The 21,181-nt window shown below is 39.5% G+C and overlaps 1 protein-coding gene across 5 annotated transcripts; it reads right to left on the bottom strand.

Moving 5' to 3' along the window:
• Positions 1 to 1,511: 1,511 nt before the first annotated feature.
• STIL (STIL centriolar assembly protein) lies at positions 1,512 to 21,136 on the bottom strand. Of its 5 annotated transcripts, none has more exons than XM_083742330.1 (17): positions 20,972 to 21,136; positions 18,937 to 19,005; positions 17,184 to 17,288; positions 15,831 to 15,946; positions 14,822 to 15,009; positions 14,147 to 14,394; positions 12,851 to 12,934; positions 12,566 to 12,652; positions 11,650 to 11,797; positions 10,677 to 10,786; positions 10,457 to 10,556; positions 8,524 to 9,588; positions 7,814 to 7,976; positions 6,849 to 7,065; positions 4,810 to 5,005; positions 4,048 to 4,304; positions 1,512 to 3,124 (listed from the first exon to the last, which is right to left on the bottom strand). In XM_083742330.1, exons 2-17 carry the CDS (start codon positions 18,969 to 18,971, stop codon positions 2,305 to 2,307), a joined length of 3,939 nt encoding a protein of 1,312 aa, XP_083598456.1. In that variant the 5' UTR covers positions 18,972 to 19,005; positions 20,972 to 21,136; the 3' UTR covers positions 1,512 to 2,304. The 5 variants fall into 5 exon arrangements, with proteins under 5 accessions (XP_083598456.1, XP_083598455.1, XP_083598453.1 ...); XM_083742329.1 differs by having other exon boundaries at positions 20,872 to 21,136; XM_083742327.1 differs by having other exon boundaries at positions 10,445 to 10,556; positions 20,972 to 21,135.
• Positions 21,137 to 21,181: the final 45 nt, after the last annotated feature.

Here is a 21,181-nt window from a genome sequence, read left to right on the forward strand (position 1 = left end):
ACTCACCGCCTTGAGCTGCAATATATCTTGTTATACAGAAGGAACCAGCTGGCACATGGTGACTTGAAGTTCACCATAATTGTGACCTGGTACAGTATGCAGTAATATTTCAGCTTTAAGATGCAGAGGCAGAGTGGGGGTCTGTCAGCATATCTACAAGAAGCCATGATAGAATAATCAATGCAATTCTAAGCTTATTAATCAGTGGTTAAACACTTGGCATCTTAATAATAATTTATTATTTATACCTCGCCCATCCATTCAAAACTTCCCTTTGGCAGGGTCTTCAAGCTCCCATTGCACTCTTCAAAACACTTGCTACACATTTCTTGGGACACAGGAAATATGCAAGAAAAAGGCAATGAGGCATCTAAGAACAGCACAGATTGGGGCAGAGGAACAGGAAATCTCAGTGCCAGAACAGATGGCAAACAGCAGCAGTCTCAATGGAAAAAGCATCTCTCACATGCCTCAACCATAGACGACTGTCTCATGCATCAATATTCCAGTCTCAGCCATAATAGGGCTGAATCTCAGGTGCATAAATGTTGTTGCTAGAGACTTCAGTCCTTTTCACATCCATGCTACCCATACCAAAGGGGCAACCTCACTTTTTTGCACTATGGAACACAACTTGGAATAGCAGGGCCAGAGGTAGTAGCGAAAGAAATTAGAAAAAAAGAAGGTTCTTTTTACACAATACCTTAGATAAGGTATTTCTCCACTGTCACATAAAATAAATATTTTAAATATGGGGGAATACAGAGGAAGGAGATGAGAATTAAGTTGCCATAGGAGAAAAATGAATGTGAAAAGTGCACGAAGAAAAGGAACAGTAAAAGACGAAGATGTGGTGGTGGGGTAAAGCTTATGGAACATATTTTGCAGAAAAGGGGGGGGGGAGTTATACCTCTGCAGCCAATGTCTGTACTGTATTTAGCTTGAGGAAAGCTGAAGTATGGAACTTCCTGCTAAAGGGAAATTGCTGTGGTAAAGAATTCAGCAATTTCCAAAGAGGGACTGGATATCAATAGTTGACAGCTAATTACAGTGGTACCTTGGGTTACAAACACTTCGAGTTACAGACTCTGCTAACCCAGAAGTAGGACCTTGGGTTAAGAACTTTTCCTCTAGGATGAGAACAGAAATCGCGCAGTGGCAGCAGGAGGCCCCATTAGCTAAAGTGGTACCTCAGGTTAAGAACGGACCTCCAGAACAAATTAAGTTTGTAACCAGAGGTACCACTGTATGTCAAACTCCACCTAAATTTTGTAGCTTGTTCTGGCCCTGCATTGCCAATTTGTGCCTAGTGGGCTTCAGTAATTTTCAGCTTTCTCAAGTGGCCCTAGGAAAGTTTGAGAACCCTGTTTTAGGCAATTACCAAGAGTCGTATGTAACTTCTGCTAAGCTAATATAATGGATTTCCCCACCACATTCAGCAGTCCCCACTCTGCATATACCAGCAAAAATATTATGAAGTGAGGGACATCACTGTGCAATAATGATGGATATCATTCCAAATTTTTTATTGGAAAAAACAATGTAAAACAGGCTAAAGGACCTGAAGGCCTTCATGGAAGATAATGATGGTAACACACACAGAAATAAAATAAACCAAATTTAATTTTTAAAAACCCTGAGTATAACAAGTCTGCATATTACAAGTGTCAAGTACATTTTATTTAGACATTCAAAAAATGTTAATGATTTCAAACACAAATAATAGATAAACAGTTCAGCAATTTATCCAGCATTTGTTCTTCATGTTCATACTACAAGACAAAAAAAGATAAGGATGACATTGGCTGACCTTGTTTTTGTTTCATGATCATAGTAAACATTATGAAATTTTATTTCACATTTGTGTAAGAATCGGGGCTGTCTAATGAAGTGCATTACTCCAATGCTTGAATGGACTCAAAAAAGGTTAATGCTTTAAACTGAGTAACCAAAATAATCTCATCCTAAACCCCCTTTCCACTTCAGCATTGATTAAGTTGCCAAAGTCCATTTTACAAAATTCATACATATGTTTTAAAAAGTATGTCCCATTAGATATATATTTGCTGACCTTTAAGAGTATAAAGACACATAAAAAAACATAAAAGGTGCAAATATTTATATTTGAGATAACAGTCAAGCCATCACACCAGGCACACACTGAACCCTTTCCTCTCATTTAGTTTGTTGTCAAAACCACTTGAAAAGAGTTGGTGGCTTCTTGATTAAATTGAATTACAGAAAACTGGTTCAACTTGTATTGAAAAGTCCTGCAAAGAGTTGGTTGCCAATAAATCAGACAGGTTAAAATAACTTGGGTAACTGTCTGAGTTTTTGTACATCAAGGAAAGTACCCACTGAATTCATGTTGTCCATTTGCTTTAAATTATCAACAATAGGAGCTTGATGTGTTTCAGATACAATTTGATTATCTAGATTCTCTTTGTCCGGATGCTGAGTAAACTCTGCTTTTCCAGGTACAAGTTTCATTTGGGAGTTCATGTCTTTAAAAAATGGATACGAACTCTCATCTGACTGGTGAAGGATTCGAAGTGGAATGACTGCATTTGTAACATTTCTTAATATGGGGCCCTCTGGATTAGACAGATGAGTACTAGATAGTTCAGATTCATGATGTGCTGGATTAACAGAAAGTCTCTCACTTCCTCTTTCGTAGGGGTCTTTCTGGCAGCTAAAGCCATCTAAAATAGGGTTTAAATTGAGTTGCAGAACCGGTTTTATGTTTTTTCCTCTACTGTAGTCAGTCTGTTCTTCCTCTTCATCATCACTGCCATCACTGCTTTGCAATAGTCCATACCTTTTCATGTACTTCTTGGTTGCAAATGACATATTGCTTGGGGAAATTAAGCCAAAGCCCACCAAAGTCTTATCAGTATTAGTGTGCAAGAGAGTCTGTACAGATGAAGCCATAGATTTTTTTTGGCTTGTGTGACTCAGAGAAAGCTGTGACAGTTGACTTTCACTTAGGTACTTGAGTGCAATAGCATTTGCTTCCATACTCAGATCTACTCCATTGGGAGTTAAGCCACTCATGCCAACATTAGCAAAAGAGATGTAGTTTAGACCTGGGACTACCGCTTCAGGATTAATACAGGCCAATATGCTAGAAGAAAACAAAGAAAAACAAGTTATTTTAACTTGATGCAAGTAAGTATACAGGGTGTACCTTATTCTATCTAATTGTAGCCATCAGGTCACAAAATGTCAATGTACTTTTAAAGACAGGCCATCCTACTAGCTAAGGAGCTGAGGACAGTATTTAAAGCTTAGATTGACAAGTCAGTCTTTGGAAGCCTAGTTCTGACCTACAGATATAGTAGCTGCTAACTATGGCTTACTAACTCAGACAACATTGATAAATGCTTTTTGGGTCCTTTGGAAACAGACTGCATGCCAATTCAAACTGCCAATGCTTATATCCAATGCTAATCCTACACAGAGTAGAAGCATTCAAATTAATGAACCTAAGTCACTCATGTTATTAAGTTACTAACTTTAATGGGTCCACTCTGAGCAGGACTGGGATTGGTGAAGCAGACCCCTCGCACATAGGTCAACTTTGACAGGTGGAAGGGTTTCTCTCTCCTGCTTTAGATTATGTTCTTGCCTAAATGCTGAGTTACATGATACATAAGTGTATCAATGCATATTTTAGGATACAATGCACTTAGAAATGCATATTTAGAAAGAGAAAAACCAAAATCTTCATGTAGATTAAAACGATTTTAGATTATTGTGGGATTGAGCCTGAATAGACCTCTGAACATACACATGTGAAAATGACAAGCACGAAAAGGACACCAACATGAATTGACTGATCTATCCATCCCTACCCACAAAAGTCATTATTTTTGGCCCTTTGGAGTATGGGAAGCCCTCCAGATGATGTCGTCTACAACTCCCATCATCTCTGAACACTGACTGTACTGTTGAAGAATATCCGATTCCCATCCCCGCTTTAAAGGGATGAAAACATTTATAAGCTCAGTCAGACTTTTTGTTCTTTATTTAGAGCAATCTTTCTACCTGGCATTCTCTACTTTGTGTGCACTGTTCATCATCTTGTCAGGAGAGTCAAATTTTACTCCAAGGTTCCTCAGTTGTTTCAAGGTTGCATTCAGAACAATATCTTTATCACTTAGGAGTGGATCAGGATTGACTGAGCCTCTTCTTTCTGTTTTGTTCATTTTTGAAGCTGTGGTACATTCACTGCTGGTAATGTCCTTTTGTACTGAGGAACTGTTTTCTTCAGACGATTCCTTCAAGAAGTGGTTCACTTGACCCTAAGGAAACGTAGAAAGGAAGGTACAGAGAACTGTCGAAAACGCTAATCAAAGCTATAGGATATTAGCAGTCTCATACTTAGCATGCTAGGGAATAGTTTTGTATGTCAAGGCCAATCAAATATTCACAGAAGATCAGAACTTTTTTCATAATGAAACTTCATTTTAGATACTCAGAGTGACATCTGACTAAGTCATACTCAGAGTCGGAAAGTACAACTTAGATATCACCCCCAGTCATTGCAATCTTAAATTATTGTTGTGCCACATACTATTTGAATTAAAAGATACACGAATTACATCTTGAAAAACTATTCTGGCATGCAAAATATCAGAAATGCCTACTATGGACTGTAAAATGAAACATGAAGGCTCAATAAACAGTTGGACAACACAAATCTGTTTTATAAAAACTGCATTTTTTAAAAAAATAAAGCCTGGTAGCTTCTCTGTTAATACCACTAAGGAGCATTGGGTTAAGGAATGATACATTGAAATAACTTACCAATATATCCTGGTAAAACTTCTGGTCATCTGGTGGGGCATTTGGAAGGTAAGTGATAACATGCTCAATATTTTGTTCATTAACTGCTACCAAATGACTGTCAGCTCTCTCTGATGGGCTGGTCTGCATGCACATGCTAACACTTTCATTCATTGATGAAATTGGGGGAAGTCCTGAGTCAGCATCTGGTCCACTACTAGAAGCAGAGAATAGTGAATTAGTAGAGAAGATTCAAATGAGTTGATTTTGAACAGAAGTGGGAAAGTGGGTCAATACTAGTGTGAAGGCTATAAAATGGGATGTCATTATCAGCAATGCCATGGCAAAATGCAAAAGCTGTATTACGATGAGTATTCAACCATATTCTACACAGCAAGTTGGAATAACTTCAATAATAGAGGAAAAAAAGTATGCCGCTTAAGTATACTCTTGTCATTCCCAAACCTCAAGCACTTCCTTGATGGAGTAAGTTTCGACCAAACAACCAAGTTAACAACACCTGTACATTTACTGCACAGTAAAGAATTATGCAGAGTCCCTTAATTAAATAAGACTTAATGCATATTTGCAGATCACAACAAGAATTGCTATTTTAACAGCTAAGGCTAGAAAGATGGATAATTAATGCCAAAATGCCTGCTAGATCATCAAATGACCCGAAGAGCAACATAGGTATTAATGGTATTCAAATAATGCAGCTTAAAGTAATCAATTGTGTATGTTGAAAGAGATAAGATTAAATCATGTACTGTCATTACAGGTTATCAGTTACTGCCAGAGAAGTGATTTTTCATCACTCAGAAAAATTTTGAAAGCTCAATATGTGAAAAATCACTTTTAGCAACTGGGATGCAAGCTTCATCAAGAGATTGCTTGCTTGATTAAAGTAAGTTCTGTATGCCCATGACTTGTTTCTATAGTTTGAGATCCTAGTCATTAGTAAAGCTGCACATGAAGTTGCAGTGAGGCAGGCATGCTTTTTTTTTTAAGTAATCGCCTCCACAAATAAGCAATCTATTTTTACCCATGAAAAGTGAAGTTAGGGTTGATTAATGGGGCTGCTGCATTGTAGCTGCCACTTAACTCAGTCATTAGCATTTCAAGCAAGTTGTCTGCAGTATCTGGTCATATAGGAGGAAAACATCTGCTAAAGATGCACAACTTTGAGTGGCTGTAGATATATTGTAGAATCTTTGCTGATTAATTCATTGCTACAGTCAGTGTTCTACATGGTTTTAGCTGCTATACTGTTTATTTAAAACAGTGAACATAATACAAAGTCAATTAGACTCACTTTTTTGGGGGGGGGGATGAAAATAGCCTTTTTGAAACCAACCCAAATTCTTAGAATTAACATTTTAGTTCTGACAGGTGACAAACACACATAAAATGGCTTGTTCTGTTTTTTTTAAAAGAAATTTTTATTAAGAGTTTTTTTATAGCAATAGAGAAGAAAGACAGCATAGCAAAAAAGAAACAGAAAAAGAAAAACAAACATAAAATTTAGCATCATACATTAACCAACTTTTCTTCATTTTTTGGACTTCCTCACGTCTCTCGCTCCTACTTTCCCAATTTATAAAACTTTAACCAGCAATTTATCACCTTATTTCCATTCTTATTGTACACTTTTCCGATGTTTTGTCCCTAACTTTGAATATTTTTATCTAGGTCTTAAATATCTAATCTTACCATCATATTTATTCAAAATTTATTTTTCTCACAAAATTCACTCATTTTCTTGTTCTGAGGCTGAGCAGAGAAATGCAGATGTACAACAAAACAATCATGAATGAGAGATTACTGAACTTAAGTGAATAATACAAACTACTTCAGCTCAGGCAAACAAGGCTGCCAACTGTGGTCAACTTCTTCTACAAATATGCATTATTGAAGGCAAAGGGAGGGAACTGAGGCAAACCAATGTGGAACTGTATGCCTCCACCAGTGTACTCCTGAAAGATCAGATGGGTTTCACACAACATAGTATATGTAGGTTATTAAAGTATGGGGAATTTAAACGAGGGTTGTTTTTTTACCGGAGTCCAGAGGGTTGACTAGCTCCTTCTACAAGATGAATACTATCCACAAAACTGGGTAGGTCAACAGCATTTAATGAAGAGGCAATGCTTGCTTGACTCCTGTTCTTCTCAGTGTTCATAGAAATATTGATGTCTTCATTGGATATTTCAACATCATCTTGTTTCACATGCTCATTTTTATTTTCCAAAGTAGCATTCCACATCAAGCTAGCACCTAAAGTAAAACAGGAAGAAAGCCTTGGTTGAATTTAGCTAGGCTGGTGGCACCACTCTCTGTCTCTGCATGTATTGTGTATTCTATCCCAGTCCCAGATGTCCATCAACTTCATGCGTTATAGCAAATCACTGGTACAGCTTGTTGCAATTACTAGCAGTTCGTTAATGTGACACTCAGTGTTTAAGTAACTGAAAATGACAAATATTAGCAGTCCTCTCATGGGCAGTTTCACAACATGATGAGCTTGTGCATTTCATACAAATTTGGTAATCTTGATAATACCAGTTTTGGACTCTAGCTGCAGCCATCAAAACAAAAGTAGTTGAAGTCACAACACACTGAAGTGTGATTTGAGGCTGCGACGATCACATTAGTAACTTCACTTTAGCAAGACAAGATCCACTGCACTAAAAAAAACCCCCACGTTAACATTTGAACACTGCTGTGAGCAAACCAACTCAATCACATTAATTATTCCACAAAATTTACAGTCTTTCAAGCAATTAATATTCAGTTCTCAGTCATACTATACTGTATTGGAATCTACCATGATACAACAGTCTGGGTACAGGACCCAAGTTTGTTAGCAGAGTGGATCAAATAGGAAGACAGCACAACACTACTGGATCAAATAGGAAGACAGCAGAGTAGACTCTGAACAGCTAAAATGGCGCCCATGTCAGGTATTTTCCCACTGCTGAGTTATACCAGTGTAACTTCAATAAGGTGTACAATAAACCAATACCTGTGCTCACTGCAATGCTGACACTTTTCTTCATGTGTAACCCTGTGGATGATTGGGTTTCCATGGCAACAAATTCTAGTTGCTTCTCAGACTGTATGCTACTGTTTGCTATAGTTTTGGTTGAACAGGGCTGAAGAGTTTGTGCTTCTAAAAGCCGCTGAATCTGTAACCATGTAAGATCAGTGTTAATTATACTGCCAAGATAATAAAAGTGGGAGAAGTAATTAGTAAATATCACTGTCATATCAATTTGTCTCTTATGAATACAGAACTATTCTTTCTTTAAGATGATTAAAGGCAGCATCTTTAAGTCCTCTTTATATAAAAATGCAACACTGCTAACTGTAGAACGGAGAAAATCACATATTGCTATTAAAACAGTTGAGTTTCATTAATTAAAACCTAGGTGGTTTCTATTCTGCACTGAACTTAATTCCAAACAACTTAATGGCTCACTAAATTGACTAGTAAACCAGCCAGCTTAATTCTGAAAGCATAGCTAACGAGCTATGTGAAACTGTTAAAAGACATTGTATTAACCCACTACATATTTCTACTAGGCTCTGAAGAGGCCACTTATTAACAGACAAGTACACAAGACCAAAGCTGTAATCTGATAATATCATAAGTACCATGAGTGTAAAGACCATGTTCCTGTGATGAACCTAGTAATTTCTAAGCACGTACACAATAGATTTAACCCAACAAACCTGAGCTTGTAGCAGTTTGATCTGCTTATCTTGTTCAGCAAGAATTTTGTAAACATCTGAAGGTAAGTTCATTATTCCATTATTGGGTCCCAACTTTGATGCATGAGTGTGCACACAAGCCGGATACATTGCATGTGATTGTGCACTGCCAGGGTCTGAAGAACTCTTTACTGTAGCTGACATGTCATCATTATGGGGGCAAAACTTCCCCACTATCCCATGATGGCCAAGGTTCATAGGGCTACTTGTGGGACACACTGGGTTGCAGCAAGCATCTATATATTCTGTATTTTGATGAAACATTAATTGTGTACTCTCCTGGGAACTACTTGACTGGATTTCAGGTGTGTGACCGGAACCCACTGTAGACATCCCTTGCCAAACATTTGTTGGACTGTATTGCATATGGTCACGTAACTGGCAGCTGCAGACACAATGGGGACAGCAAGGTGAGCTCTGAGATGGTATCCGAAGTTCCATGGGTCTTCTCATGTGTGGAGATGACAAAGCACAGCTGTGCCAGGAAGGCTGGGAAACTAAATGAGATTGTTTAGAGTTAGATCCTGAGGGTCCATTAAAAGGAAGCTCTCCTTTGCTTTGTGTAGGCTCATTATTTGCCAAATGTTGTTCTGGTGTTCCAAGCTGGTGGGAAGAGGTGTTGGGAGAGAACCCGCTACAAGGAGTTGAAGGAGAAGAAGAGGAAGAAGACCCAGAGCTCTTTCTCGCTTGAGATCCAACTACACCACAGTTGGACTGCTGTTGTAGTGGAGGTTTCTTTCCATTGGAAGATTTTAAAACTGAATTTCTCTGCTTTATCTGGTTTGGTAACTGCCTTGGAGAAGGCTCTCGGGCACAGAAACCCAAGCTTTGTTTCCCAGAATCACAGCTCTGAAGTTGGTGGGGTGGATGCCCTATGGAACATGCCATCTTAGCAGGTTGATGTCCCAATGAAGGTTGGGGTTTTTTATCCATCACCATGACATTTTTGGATGTTGACATAGATTCTGTAGAGATGCCATCAAACACAATAGACAGTTCAGGAACCGAAGGCTGGATCTCTGTCATCTGGAAACGAGGACAATATAAACTTAAAATACGTGTTGATCTATACATTTCTTATGTTACCAATTTAATTGGAATGTTCCTCCCCCACCTGAGAAACTGTTGTAGCAGCTTCCACTACACTATGGAGAAAGAGAAAGCAGACATCACTATGTAAGTCATACCCCATTGTAAAGGAAACCTCCTTCTACCAGGAGACCTTTAATAAGATATTATCCCAAGTCCTGCCAAAATAGGAGTCCTTGTGCCATGTTAATAGAACCTCAAATATTGATACTATACATGTACTGTAGGCAGATGCACAGGTGCAAGTGTTTCAAATGGAAAGAAAAAGCTATTGCAGAAAAACACTGTTTCTATTTTGTCAAAGTGCATAGAAGTCTCTCTATAAAAACACTACCAGCACAGTTATTGTCTACATCAAGAGACAATCATTGGTTCCATCTTTAGCTTAGGAAGCAGAAAAATTGAAGGCAATCAACATTTGCATTCTTAAGAAGCCCATCTGTACAGCTCAACCATTATTTCTTCTCCCTCCTTCAATGTGCTTTTAGAGGACCTCCCTAGTAAATTAAGTCAAACAATGGGGCTATGGGTCAGCTGGTTTATTTGGCCTACATGCTTCCCACAGTAGAATATGAAGTCTCCTTAAGAGGTTTCTTTATAAGGTTAATCTGAAACATGTACTTGCAGCAATAAAGGGTTAACAGCACCACAGCACAACCTGGTGGTAAGAGCATGGAATACAACTATCCCGGCAGCACTGATGCAGAAGCTGAGTGCTTAAGAATTCCTACCAACTACACAAAGGTACTGATATTTTCTCTAAAAACTTGAAGATACTAAATCTTGGAGATACCTGCTGACTCACTGGGTGAGGACGGGGAAATGGTCTTGGGGATGCATCCTCTTCCACACCAGAGTCATGATCACTAACAGAAAGTTTACTAGCTGAGGAACCTTGTGATGGGCTAAAAAAAAAAATATTAAAATCAAGTTTTGAGTTTTGTATTACATAGAAAATGTTTTGATTGCAAAATAAAAATCAAAAATGTCTGATTAAATGCATAAGTATTTGAAAAAGGTCTCACCTGCTAAAGGAAACATTCTTTGAAATTTTACTGAAGAACTCCACTTCTGCATTTTTATTTTCTGAACTTAGTTCAAATTGAATATGGTATTTATCTGATGGCTCCACGTTCTGAAATGAAGTAGATGTAGTCAGTAAGCTCCATTTAACAATTACCACACAACTTATCCTAACCAAAGTCATGTAAGAACTCTTCAAACAAACCCTAGTGCTGGTGCTACCTTCTTGCTTCCTGTGAGTTTTTATATTCAGGGGACCCTGGACTGGAGTAAAGATTAATGTTAAACAGGCAGGTACTTAGTAGAGGTTAAGAGCTAGAGCAGTGGTTTCTAATTGGTGGTCTGCGGACATCTGTGGCACATACCCATCAACTATCCAGGACATCCCATTTGGGGACTGTGCTCTTACATGGGTCATGCGACTCACATGGGAGCACAGCCTAGAAGACACATGTTTGGTCTTCTGGGACATGTTGGTGCTGGGACAACATTTTCAAAAGTAGGGGGTCCATGCCTTGGCTTCTGAAAAACAGGGGGTACACAGTACTTAGCTGATTGAGAACCACTGAGGTAGAGGATCATTGGATACAGCAAATCCTCAGCTATAGCACCAGATCTAGTGTACACAAGTATTTTGGCACACAGAGAAATGAGCAATAATTCCCAAAGGGAATCTGCCTGCTAGAACAAGCTTACCACATTCACAGTCCTGAACAAAAAGCATGGGCAGAGATATTGGAGTACTTATTTGTTTCTTAGTCCTCTGAAGCTGTTCTCACTATAAACTCCTGATTGTTGCTTTAAAGCCATGCCAGTACCTGGCCTACACCTGACATCACATATGACTTCAGGGATGGGGAATGGTTAGTCAGGAATGGCTTGCTGGGCCAACTTTGCCCCTGTGATAAACAACCGTTGACAAGCACCCCCTTGTAGCTGCACAGCCAACTTAAGTAGGGAAATCAAGCAACTTACTTTGAAGCAACGTAATGTTTCTTTGCTTGTAAGTAGCTGGAAACCTAGTTTAGTATGTCCACCACAAGGAAGGCATTCATAGAACTCTGGATCTTTATGCGTCAGAGAATAAAGAATTACAAGGAAACTTCCTGATTCTGAAAGTACCCTGAAGAAAATAAATTAAAATACACTCATTAAACAGAAACAATAAATAAAAAAATCATTTGGCAATGTGATGTACTGAATTCAAAGGAAATAAATATTTTTTAAAAAATTGAATTCAAATGGTAAAGCTTAATATAACAAATGCCATCAGATCACCTACAAGAACAGGAAGCAAAGAGGGTAGTTCATATTTCAAATATAATTCAGCAATTGTGCTTTGTTGTTAAACTAAGTCCAGTTCATATATCTTCAGCAAGTTGCCCAGCTCACTAACTGAAAATCATATTGCTCACTTAGTTCTGGGGAGCATGTAATTCTGTTGTAGAAGCTATAAGGGCTAGCAGGTACAACAGTTTCCAATTCACAACCCAGGCTCAATTGATAGTGCTGCTGATCATCTCTGAATGGTTTGAGTCAGGTTATCTTAAACATTATCTCTTCCTACATTAATCTACTTAGATCTGACTGGGACAATCAAGCAATCTCCTGCTCCCTGATTTGTCCTGCTCTCTGATTTGTTTAATCTCTCTGTCACACACCCATTCTCTGTGGTTTCTGCTCCAAAATGGCTGCCACTGACCAGCAAAGTACAAAAAAACCAAGATGTAAAGAAGTAAGTTGTTTGGATAAGTGAATCTGTGGGGCATATAGTGAGGTCTGGCCATAACTCTAAATGTGGATAAATGATTTTTTGATAGCGAGCTTGCAGGTGGTGGGACCTGTGTGTACTTATCATTTATTGAGAAAAGTTCATTTTAATTATTATCACCTTTCTTGAATTGAAGAGTTGAATAAGTAGTGCAGGCTGCAAGTCCAGACTTGCGGACTGTTGATGTGAGAGATTCCGCTCAACCAACTAAAGGAAGAAAAAAATAGGTTTGATGCTATAAGCCAGTGCATTCTCATGTAGCATATATATTTTACTCAAACTGAGTTATCCAGTTTAAGATTAATATTTCTGCAGTACATATTAAAACATTCTGCTTTTCTGGACAATGCCAAGCTCAAAGAAAGAAAAACAGAGGAAAGGTTCATACTTCATCTAAATACTTACATGCCAATCAGTGGCAAAGTATAAGCTTTGGGATCAGATTCAAGAACTAGCAGTAGTTTTCTGGTCTGGTCCATTGTAAGATAGCTGTAAATAAGAAAAAAAAATCCAAACTGTTTGAAAACCTGTCTCAGTCACTTGAGTCAACAAAAAGCTAGCCTTAAAAAAACCCCATAAAATCCTTCTGAGGATTACATTTTTCATTGGTCACAATCAGGCATGTTACTGATGCAGAGAGCATGTGAAATGCTTTTAAAATATTGGTTGTATCCAATGGTGCCCTTGTGCTAGAAAAAGTGCTTCTGCAAAGGAGGACACCTGATTTTCACTGACCCATCCTACACAATAAAGCCCCCTGTGCCTTCTCCCATCAATCTTCTGTGGGTTTAAAGGACCCTCAGCATAGGGTTGCAATTGATAGAAAGGGGATTGGTGAAAATGCGGTGTCTTGTGGAAGCGCTTAAAACCATTTTATATTCACAGTGTAATACTAGAACTTAACACACAAGACATCTCTTATAATGATACACAAAACTATAGGTGGTATGTTCTGACATGTGTGTCAAGGAAAACCTGATTTCTAATACCAGAGTAGGCACACAAATTCAACTTTTGACTTATATATCAATTGAAAGAAATAACTGAACTTGTTTGTATAGCACCAGCTTTAATTTCAAAATCCAATAGAAACTAAGAGTCCTCTGTGTAGGCCAATTCTTACACTAGAGCTGTTGAGAAGTCTTCCGCGAGGTGGAGACACAATGTGTAAAAGCTGCTTTTCATGTGACTTATTAAGTGTATTTTTCCCACTGTGTGGAGTTTCAATACCAGTCAACATACTATACTGACCAGCAAACTGTTGACAGGGTAACAGGCAATTTACACAGTAGACAATATTAGTGTGTTACAGACACTGTCTTAAGCTGCATTTTCAGCAGCTTCCACATGACAAAAAATAAATCCATTCATGCCAGGCCAGTAATTTAAAGTGAGATGTAGAAGGTTGCATCAGTTAATAATACAAAAGAGAGTCCGTGTAATACAGCACAGTTTAGCTGTGACTGATGAAAAGAGTCTATAAATAGTGCCAGATCATTATATTCAAAAGAAAGAAACTCCCCTAGCCCTAGTCAATTATATAGAAAACCTGGAAATCATACTGGATGATTTAAAGAGACTGGAAGCTATTTTCCAAGTCTCCTTAGAAATTATGCATTGGTATATCTTACTCCAAGACCAAATGAAACAATACAGACAACTGAAATTTGCCAAAGTGACTAGCAATGAAGCTTAACATACCCACATTTGCAGGTACCCTGAACTTGTGTAATGCTCATGTGGCTGCTCAGATTTCTAGCAAGAGCTGTAGGAATTATTGGAACAGAATTCACAGGAGTGTATTTTAAGGCATTGGCAAATGTAACAGCTGCCCAGTGAAAGTCAAAGTTTAGGTTGTCCATATCTTCTGTGGAATAAATGTGAACTCTTAAAGTCAGCAATTTCGAAGGTTCCAAAGAATCTTGACTGTTCAAATTCTGTTGCAGTATCTATAGGGGAAAATTATGTCCGGATTAGTCTCAGACACAAGCATGTTAGCAGGGTTTGTTCAAAGTTTAAGAACAGTAATGGCATTCTTTTTAGGCTAGGCATCTAAACTTCTGAAAAGAAACTTAGCTGGTCAGAGCTGTGATATATGGAGATTATTTTATTTCCCCTCTCCTATAAGAGTGCTCCAGAGAAAAAGATGTGAGAGAGTGAAAACAGAAATAAACAGAAGGGAATGTTAAAGAAAAACAGTCGCCCTTTCCAAACTTATACTGAATAAAAAAGCTACACCCAGATACAGCTTTTCATGTCTAAGCATCTACCACTGTCCGGGACAAACTGAGAATAGCCAATGGATATTAACATAGAAAGACAGCAGCTATTCAATAAACAACCTTTGTGTTAAAATAAGGGTCCCACGTTTCTTACCTTAAAAGCCAAGCTGAAATCTTCAGAATTGTGCACTATGACATCACCTGATGAAAATCCCCAAGCACTAACAGTACATGGAATCAAAAAATCTCCAGGAAGCGATGCTGTTGGTATTTTCCCCAAGCCACCAGTTACTTCACGACCCGGATCAAAACGATCTATTGTTAGTGATACACCTTCACCATCTGTGCCAGAGAAGTTAGGCAAGTTAGAATACATTCTATGAAGATGGCTCACTGATCCCAAATTTCACCAAGGCTTAAAAAAGACTGTTTGTTAGACTTATCTAGCACTATGATGCTCACTCACATTTCAAGGTTCACACAAACCCTGCCCAAAGTAATTAGACAGCTGTAATTTTGATGAAGACTTATTTAAGTGATAGTCAATCTTTGCATACAGCAGGTTGCTGGTTCAACATTTCCAGTTAAAAGGACATAAGGTAGCAGAACAGAAGATATTTTCCTGAGGTTACAAAGTCACTGCCAGTTACAATAGACTAGTAGACCATTGAGGTAACACTGTAAACAGGTTTGCATGTACTTAAAGTAACACAAACATCAAAATGCACAGTTCAGTGAAATAGTCATCAACATGCCATCACTGTACAGTGCAACCTCAGTTGTCGAACGTAATCTCTGGTTGAAAGGATCTTAAGCAGCAGGGTTGGGAAAGTCACCTCAGACCTTGAAGAGCCATTGCCCGTCAGGAGAGACAATATTTAGATAGAACATGTGTAACCAAGAGGGTCCCCCACCCCCAATATTGTTGGATTACCAACATTGTGAGTGGCAAGGGACATTGGAAGTTGTAGTCCAGCAACATCTGGAGAAAGCAATGCTGATTCCACTGGCTTAAAAGGATCAATAGCCCAACAATGTAAGGCAGGCTCATGTTTACACCCCTTGGTATCATTCACAAAATAATCATCTTATAAGGACACACTGCTGTAAGGCTTATTTGTTGAGTCAAATAGAATGGCAATGGCCTCTAACAAGATACCTACCTTCATCTACTGCAAGATTTCCAATCAGAAAACATGTGAAGGGTTTTCTTCTACTCTGCCTAGCATGACGATGGGTCAGTCGCAGTGTTTTCTCATGCATTATCAGTTTAGGATTTCTGAAGAAACACAAATTAAAGTTTCAGTACTTGAGTTTACTATTTCTAAGTATACGAAGACTGATAGTTATCTCAAAGAATAATTCACTACTGCCACAAAATACAAATGATCCATGTTACAAAAAAAAAAAAGAAAAGGAAAGCAAGAATTGATGTGGTAAAAATTGGAGAAGCACCTTAAAAAAGTTGCTTAGGTTTGAAATTGTTCATTTATGTGTTATTAGTCCAAAAGCAACCATGATGCATTGTAATTATTTTTAGTAATTTTCCCAAGCTCAAATTTTGGATTTATTTTACTACATAGAAAATAGTTGAGTCAATCAGTTCTGAGTTGTTTATTGATTTAAAAAAACCATTACACTTCACTGAAATTATCTTGATCCATGTATGGCAGAAAAATCAACTATGTCACTCTTGTGCCACATTACAGAAAGCGCAAACTACAGTATTAGCTGTGGCTTCTTAGGGACACCTTTTCCTCCGCCCTAAATACAATTTGTACTTGCCCAATGTCTTTTCTTGGGGTGTTGTATGATTTGTTGTTCCAATGGGTAAAATTGAAGGAAAGCAGTTACTGGCAAAACTTTAATAAAAGCTTCCCTACAGTACAAAATTATAGGGACGCAGGTGGCGCTGTGGGTTAAAGCCTCAGCGCCTAGGACTTGCCGATCGAAAGGTCGGCGGTTCGAATCCCTGCGGCGGGGTGCGCTCCCGCTGCTCGGTCCCAGCGCCTGCCAACCTAGCAGTTCGAAAGCACCTCCGGGTGCAAGTAGATAAATAGGGACCGCTTTCTAGCGGGAAGGTAAACGGCGTTTCCGTGTGCGGCTCTGGTTCGCCAGAGCAGCGATGTCACTCTGGCCACGTGACCCGGAAGTGTCTCCGGACAGCGCTGGCCCCTGGCCTCTTGAGTGAGATGGGCGCACAACCCCAGAGTCTGTCAAGACTGGCCCGTACGGGCAGGGGTACCTTTACCTTTACCTTACAGTACAAAATTGTTCAAACATGGAACAGACCACATATGGAGGTACTGGGCTTCCCTTTACTGGAAGTATATAAGCAGCAGGTAGTCATCCATCTGTCAATAATACTGCTGCTGCATCCTGCATTAAACAGGACTTGGACTAGATGACCTCCATGGTATTATAACAATTGGATTCAGAGTTGGAGGAAGAGTTATTGATAGATGAGTAAACAGTTCGGGGCAAGAAAAACTCTTAATCTATATGAGACGCCATACCTATAACACAGGTGAGAGACAATGCTTTCTCCAACAGGAGCTGGATTCCAAAGTGCACATTTTGATGCAGGAAAGCTGAAAGGCACCATTTTCCCCAAAACACCTCTGAAAAGACATACAAATTTACTACTTTTTATTTGGGTACAGTTGGAGATAAGCAGAAGACAAGTTTACCAAATTCTCCCAAAATAAATAATAATAATAATAATTTATTATTTATACCCCATCCATCTGGCTGGACTTCCCCAGCCACACTGGGCAGCTTCCAACAAAATATTAAAACACAGTAATCCATCAAACATTAAGAGTTTCCCTAAACATGGTAGGAGTGTGCTCCTTTAAGATGGAAAATGTAGGTTTTTCATATTCTCTTTAAATATATGTATTGCAAAGCAGTGGGTGGTATTCACCTAACTTTTATGCAGAGTAGACCTCCTGAAATGGCTCTAAATTAGTTATGTGCATTAATTTCAATTGGTTTACTCTGACTTAATTGAATACCACCCATTAACTACTTTTATGATATTTTGCAAAAGAAGCCATTTCAAACAGAACACTTTCAGCTTAATTCAAACCAGTTGTAAGCAGTGCTGAATGTTTCATACACAAACTCAACTTAAAACTCCAGGGCATACTAGGACTGAGCTGAATAGTCTTTTTAAAGAATCATTCAAGGGGTGAGGAAATCAAATAGGTCCTCAAAAACAGTGCAATAGGAAAAAGCTTTGGACAATTCTGCTCCTTTTTTGTGGGGTGGAGGGTTGTGTTTGCCTTATTTTACATTACAAGTTACCTGAGGGGAGCTTTATTTTTCTTTAAACACTATGTTTAAGTAGTGCAGCGCTCTCATGCTGTCTTCCACACTAGCAATAATTTCTGAGTTGCCCACATGGTCATGTCAGGAAATGCTGCCAGGCTGGGAGCTAACTTGCAGAGAGCTCTGGACTGCTACGAGTGCATGCAAGGCTTTAAACACATGTGGCACAGTCAATGAATATCAATATGATTATCTCAAGGAAAACAGCCCACACCTCTGGTTTTCCCAAGCAACAGTGGCAAACTGGTGTAGTAGAGGGGAAAGGAGGAGGGAGTACACCAGCAAGTAATATCAACTATAGTGGTACCTCTGGATGCGAACGGGATCTGTTCCAGAGCCCCGTTCGCATCCTGAGCAGAACGCAACCCACGTCTGCGCATGTTACGATTCACCGCTTCTGTGCATGACATCATTTTGAGCGTCTGCACATGCATGAGTGGCGAAACCCAGAAGTAACCCATTCTGTTACTTCCGGGTCACTGGAACACAACCTGAAAACGCTCAACCTGAAGCTACTTTAATGCGAGGTATGACTGTATCAGGAATAAACATGCACCAGATACATATGACTGTTACACACATAAACAAAGCCAAGCTACTGGAACATATCATGTTGTCCTGGGTTCCTTAGATGGTAGGGCAGAACCTAACTTTAAAAAATAAAAATAAAATAAATATCAGTGACACATTTAGGACTGAACTGTTATAATTAACAAGCAGTGATACAATTTTTAGCTATCCATACTTTTCAACTTCTTCAGGGTACTCTGTTCTATTTGCCTTTATAGTGACTGAGTCAGAATCAGGGCCTCAGGAAATAAACATAAAAACACCTGAACAAATAGGAAATGCTGCTGACGTGTGACTTGGATCCCTCATGTGACAGGCTGTAAATCATATTCATATTGAAAGAGATCAAAATTTCTGCAATAATACCTTTGGTTTTGAGACACAGGTGAAATTAGTTCCATGAGGCTTTAAGCATCCGTTTGATCACTTCACCCTCTGAGAAAATGCAAGAACAGGAATAAGATAAAAGATACAGTTAAGTACCGCGAAGTAATCATGTCTGATACCAGTATTTTAGCATACTCCACTTCTGATATATCAAGGGAAGTTATTTATTGTCTAACTTGCAACATCTAATCTGCAACCTACCAGCAACATTTTTTTCTAGTCAAATGGTTGTATCTTGGCTCTCAAGTTTTACTTTTACATTATTCCAGTGCTAGGTCTGGTATGCCCATGTACATAATACCCACATACATAAAAACATAAGAGCCTGCTGAATCAGGCCAATGGGCCATCTAGTTCAACATCCTGTTCTCACAGTGGATGAAAAGTACACCTCTATCATGGTTATCACAATTTTGTGGAAGGGCTATTACTGACCATGGAACTTTTAAATAACAAGTAGTCAATGTGGTGCCCTCCAGGTATTCTTGAATTACAAGTCCCATCATTCCTGATGACTGGTACCAGTCATTCTGGCTGGGGCTGATGGAAGTTGTAGCCCAACAGCATCTTGAGCGCACATTGGCTAACACCATTTTAAAGGCACAAATTCAATAACCGTCTCATTCCCCAGCATAAGTTATTGCTACTGTGTTCTACTGTTTCTTCCAACTGCTCAAAATCACAGTTAAGGTGACTAACAGTCATAATTTAAAATTTATGAAACAAAAACTTTTGTTTAAAGCAAACAAGAGTTTGCTTTCAGAATAGAAAGATATCTGTATTTGAAAATCAGCGGTGAATGATTCTACACTCCCCAAGAGTTGGTAGTCAAGACTCCATCTATCTGACCTGCTCATTTCTGCCTGCCCAAGATTTCTACTTTTTAAGATCACCATCACTTTTTATTGTGCTTCAGTGGTCTTTAGGGGCTTTGTCTATTTTGCCCAGTGAAAGAAGCACTGCACTCAAGAACAGCAATGCTAGTTCAAACCACTGCTCTCAGTTTTCCCTCCCACCAGGTCACCAGAACCATCCCCCACATGTCAAATACTAGTTGGCAATCATCAGCTTAATGTGGTGAATTATGGGTATTGAAATCCTACTAAATTCATAGGTAGCCAGCAACCAAAAGATGGGCTAAAGTGGCATTTTTTTTGAGCCAATTCATAATCAAAAGTGATCAGTATTAGAGGAATATTAATTTATGAGCATTTTATATAACTGGGTGATAGGCAACATCACCCTAATTTCAAATATTAACTGCCTCAATTTTTATGACTGCCCCCTCCCAAACCCATTCAATTCAAGGTTTGGGTAGTTTGCCTACCCATGTGCTAGTCCTTCTGGTGTTGTGCACTGCTATACTTTTATTCTTATACATATACTTTTATTCTTATTTTTGTATACTATTGTGCTATTTCATAACGGTGAGCCGTTTATACCTAATAATGATGATGATGATGATGAAGAAGTTGGGGGGAAACCTTAATAGTAGATAAAACAGCTGCGGCTCTGGATTTTTCCCAAGGCGATACACTGAAAAACACAGTTCTGAGCCATGTTTCCGCCAACCCAACCTCCGCGTCCCAGCCCCTACTGCACCTCACGGCCAAGCAGAGGGCAGGTGGGGAGACGAGGGGACTTCACCTACTGAACGTCCACGAGGCCCACAAGCTGTGACAGAAAGAGACAGAAACGCTGATTTGCTCGGGGACACAGCTCTGTGTTTTTAAAGATGGGGGGCGGACAACTTATTTGAAAAGGGAAACACCTGGTCTAATAGACAGGCGCGGGTGGGGTGGGGGAGCTAGTTATGAGGGAAGCGCACAGGGAACCGAAGGGGCGGAAAGGAAACGGCGGGCGACGCGGGCAGAGAAAAGCCACCCAGTTCAGGCGCAGCGGTTCCCCACCTACCTCACGACTCCTCGCCAGAGCCCCCTTTTCCACGCGCCGCCAACGCACTCTCGGCGCTCGAGAGCCTGGCGCGCCGGCCAAGATGTAACCGAATTCCTACCTCCTCCCTGTTGTGGCGGCTCCGAAGGCGGCACGGGCGGCCAATCAGCGATCCCTCTCCCGCGAGGTCCGCCCAGCCAATCGTGGCTCGCGACCCCTTCTATTAATCGCTGACATCGCGTCAATCAAAACCGTCGCACCCGCCCAGCAGGTCTCCGTAACCAATCCAAAAGCCCTAAATGAGACTAAGGCCCGTTGCGCGCGCGCTGAC

The sequence above is a fragment of the Podarcis gaigeae genome (assembly GCF_964106915.1).
Source record: "Podarcis gaigeae genome assembly, chromosome: 6".
Classification (NCBI taxonomy): Eukaryota; Metazoa; Chordata; class Lepidosauria; order Squamata; family Lacertidae; genus Podarcis; species Podarcis gaigeae.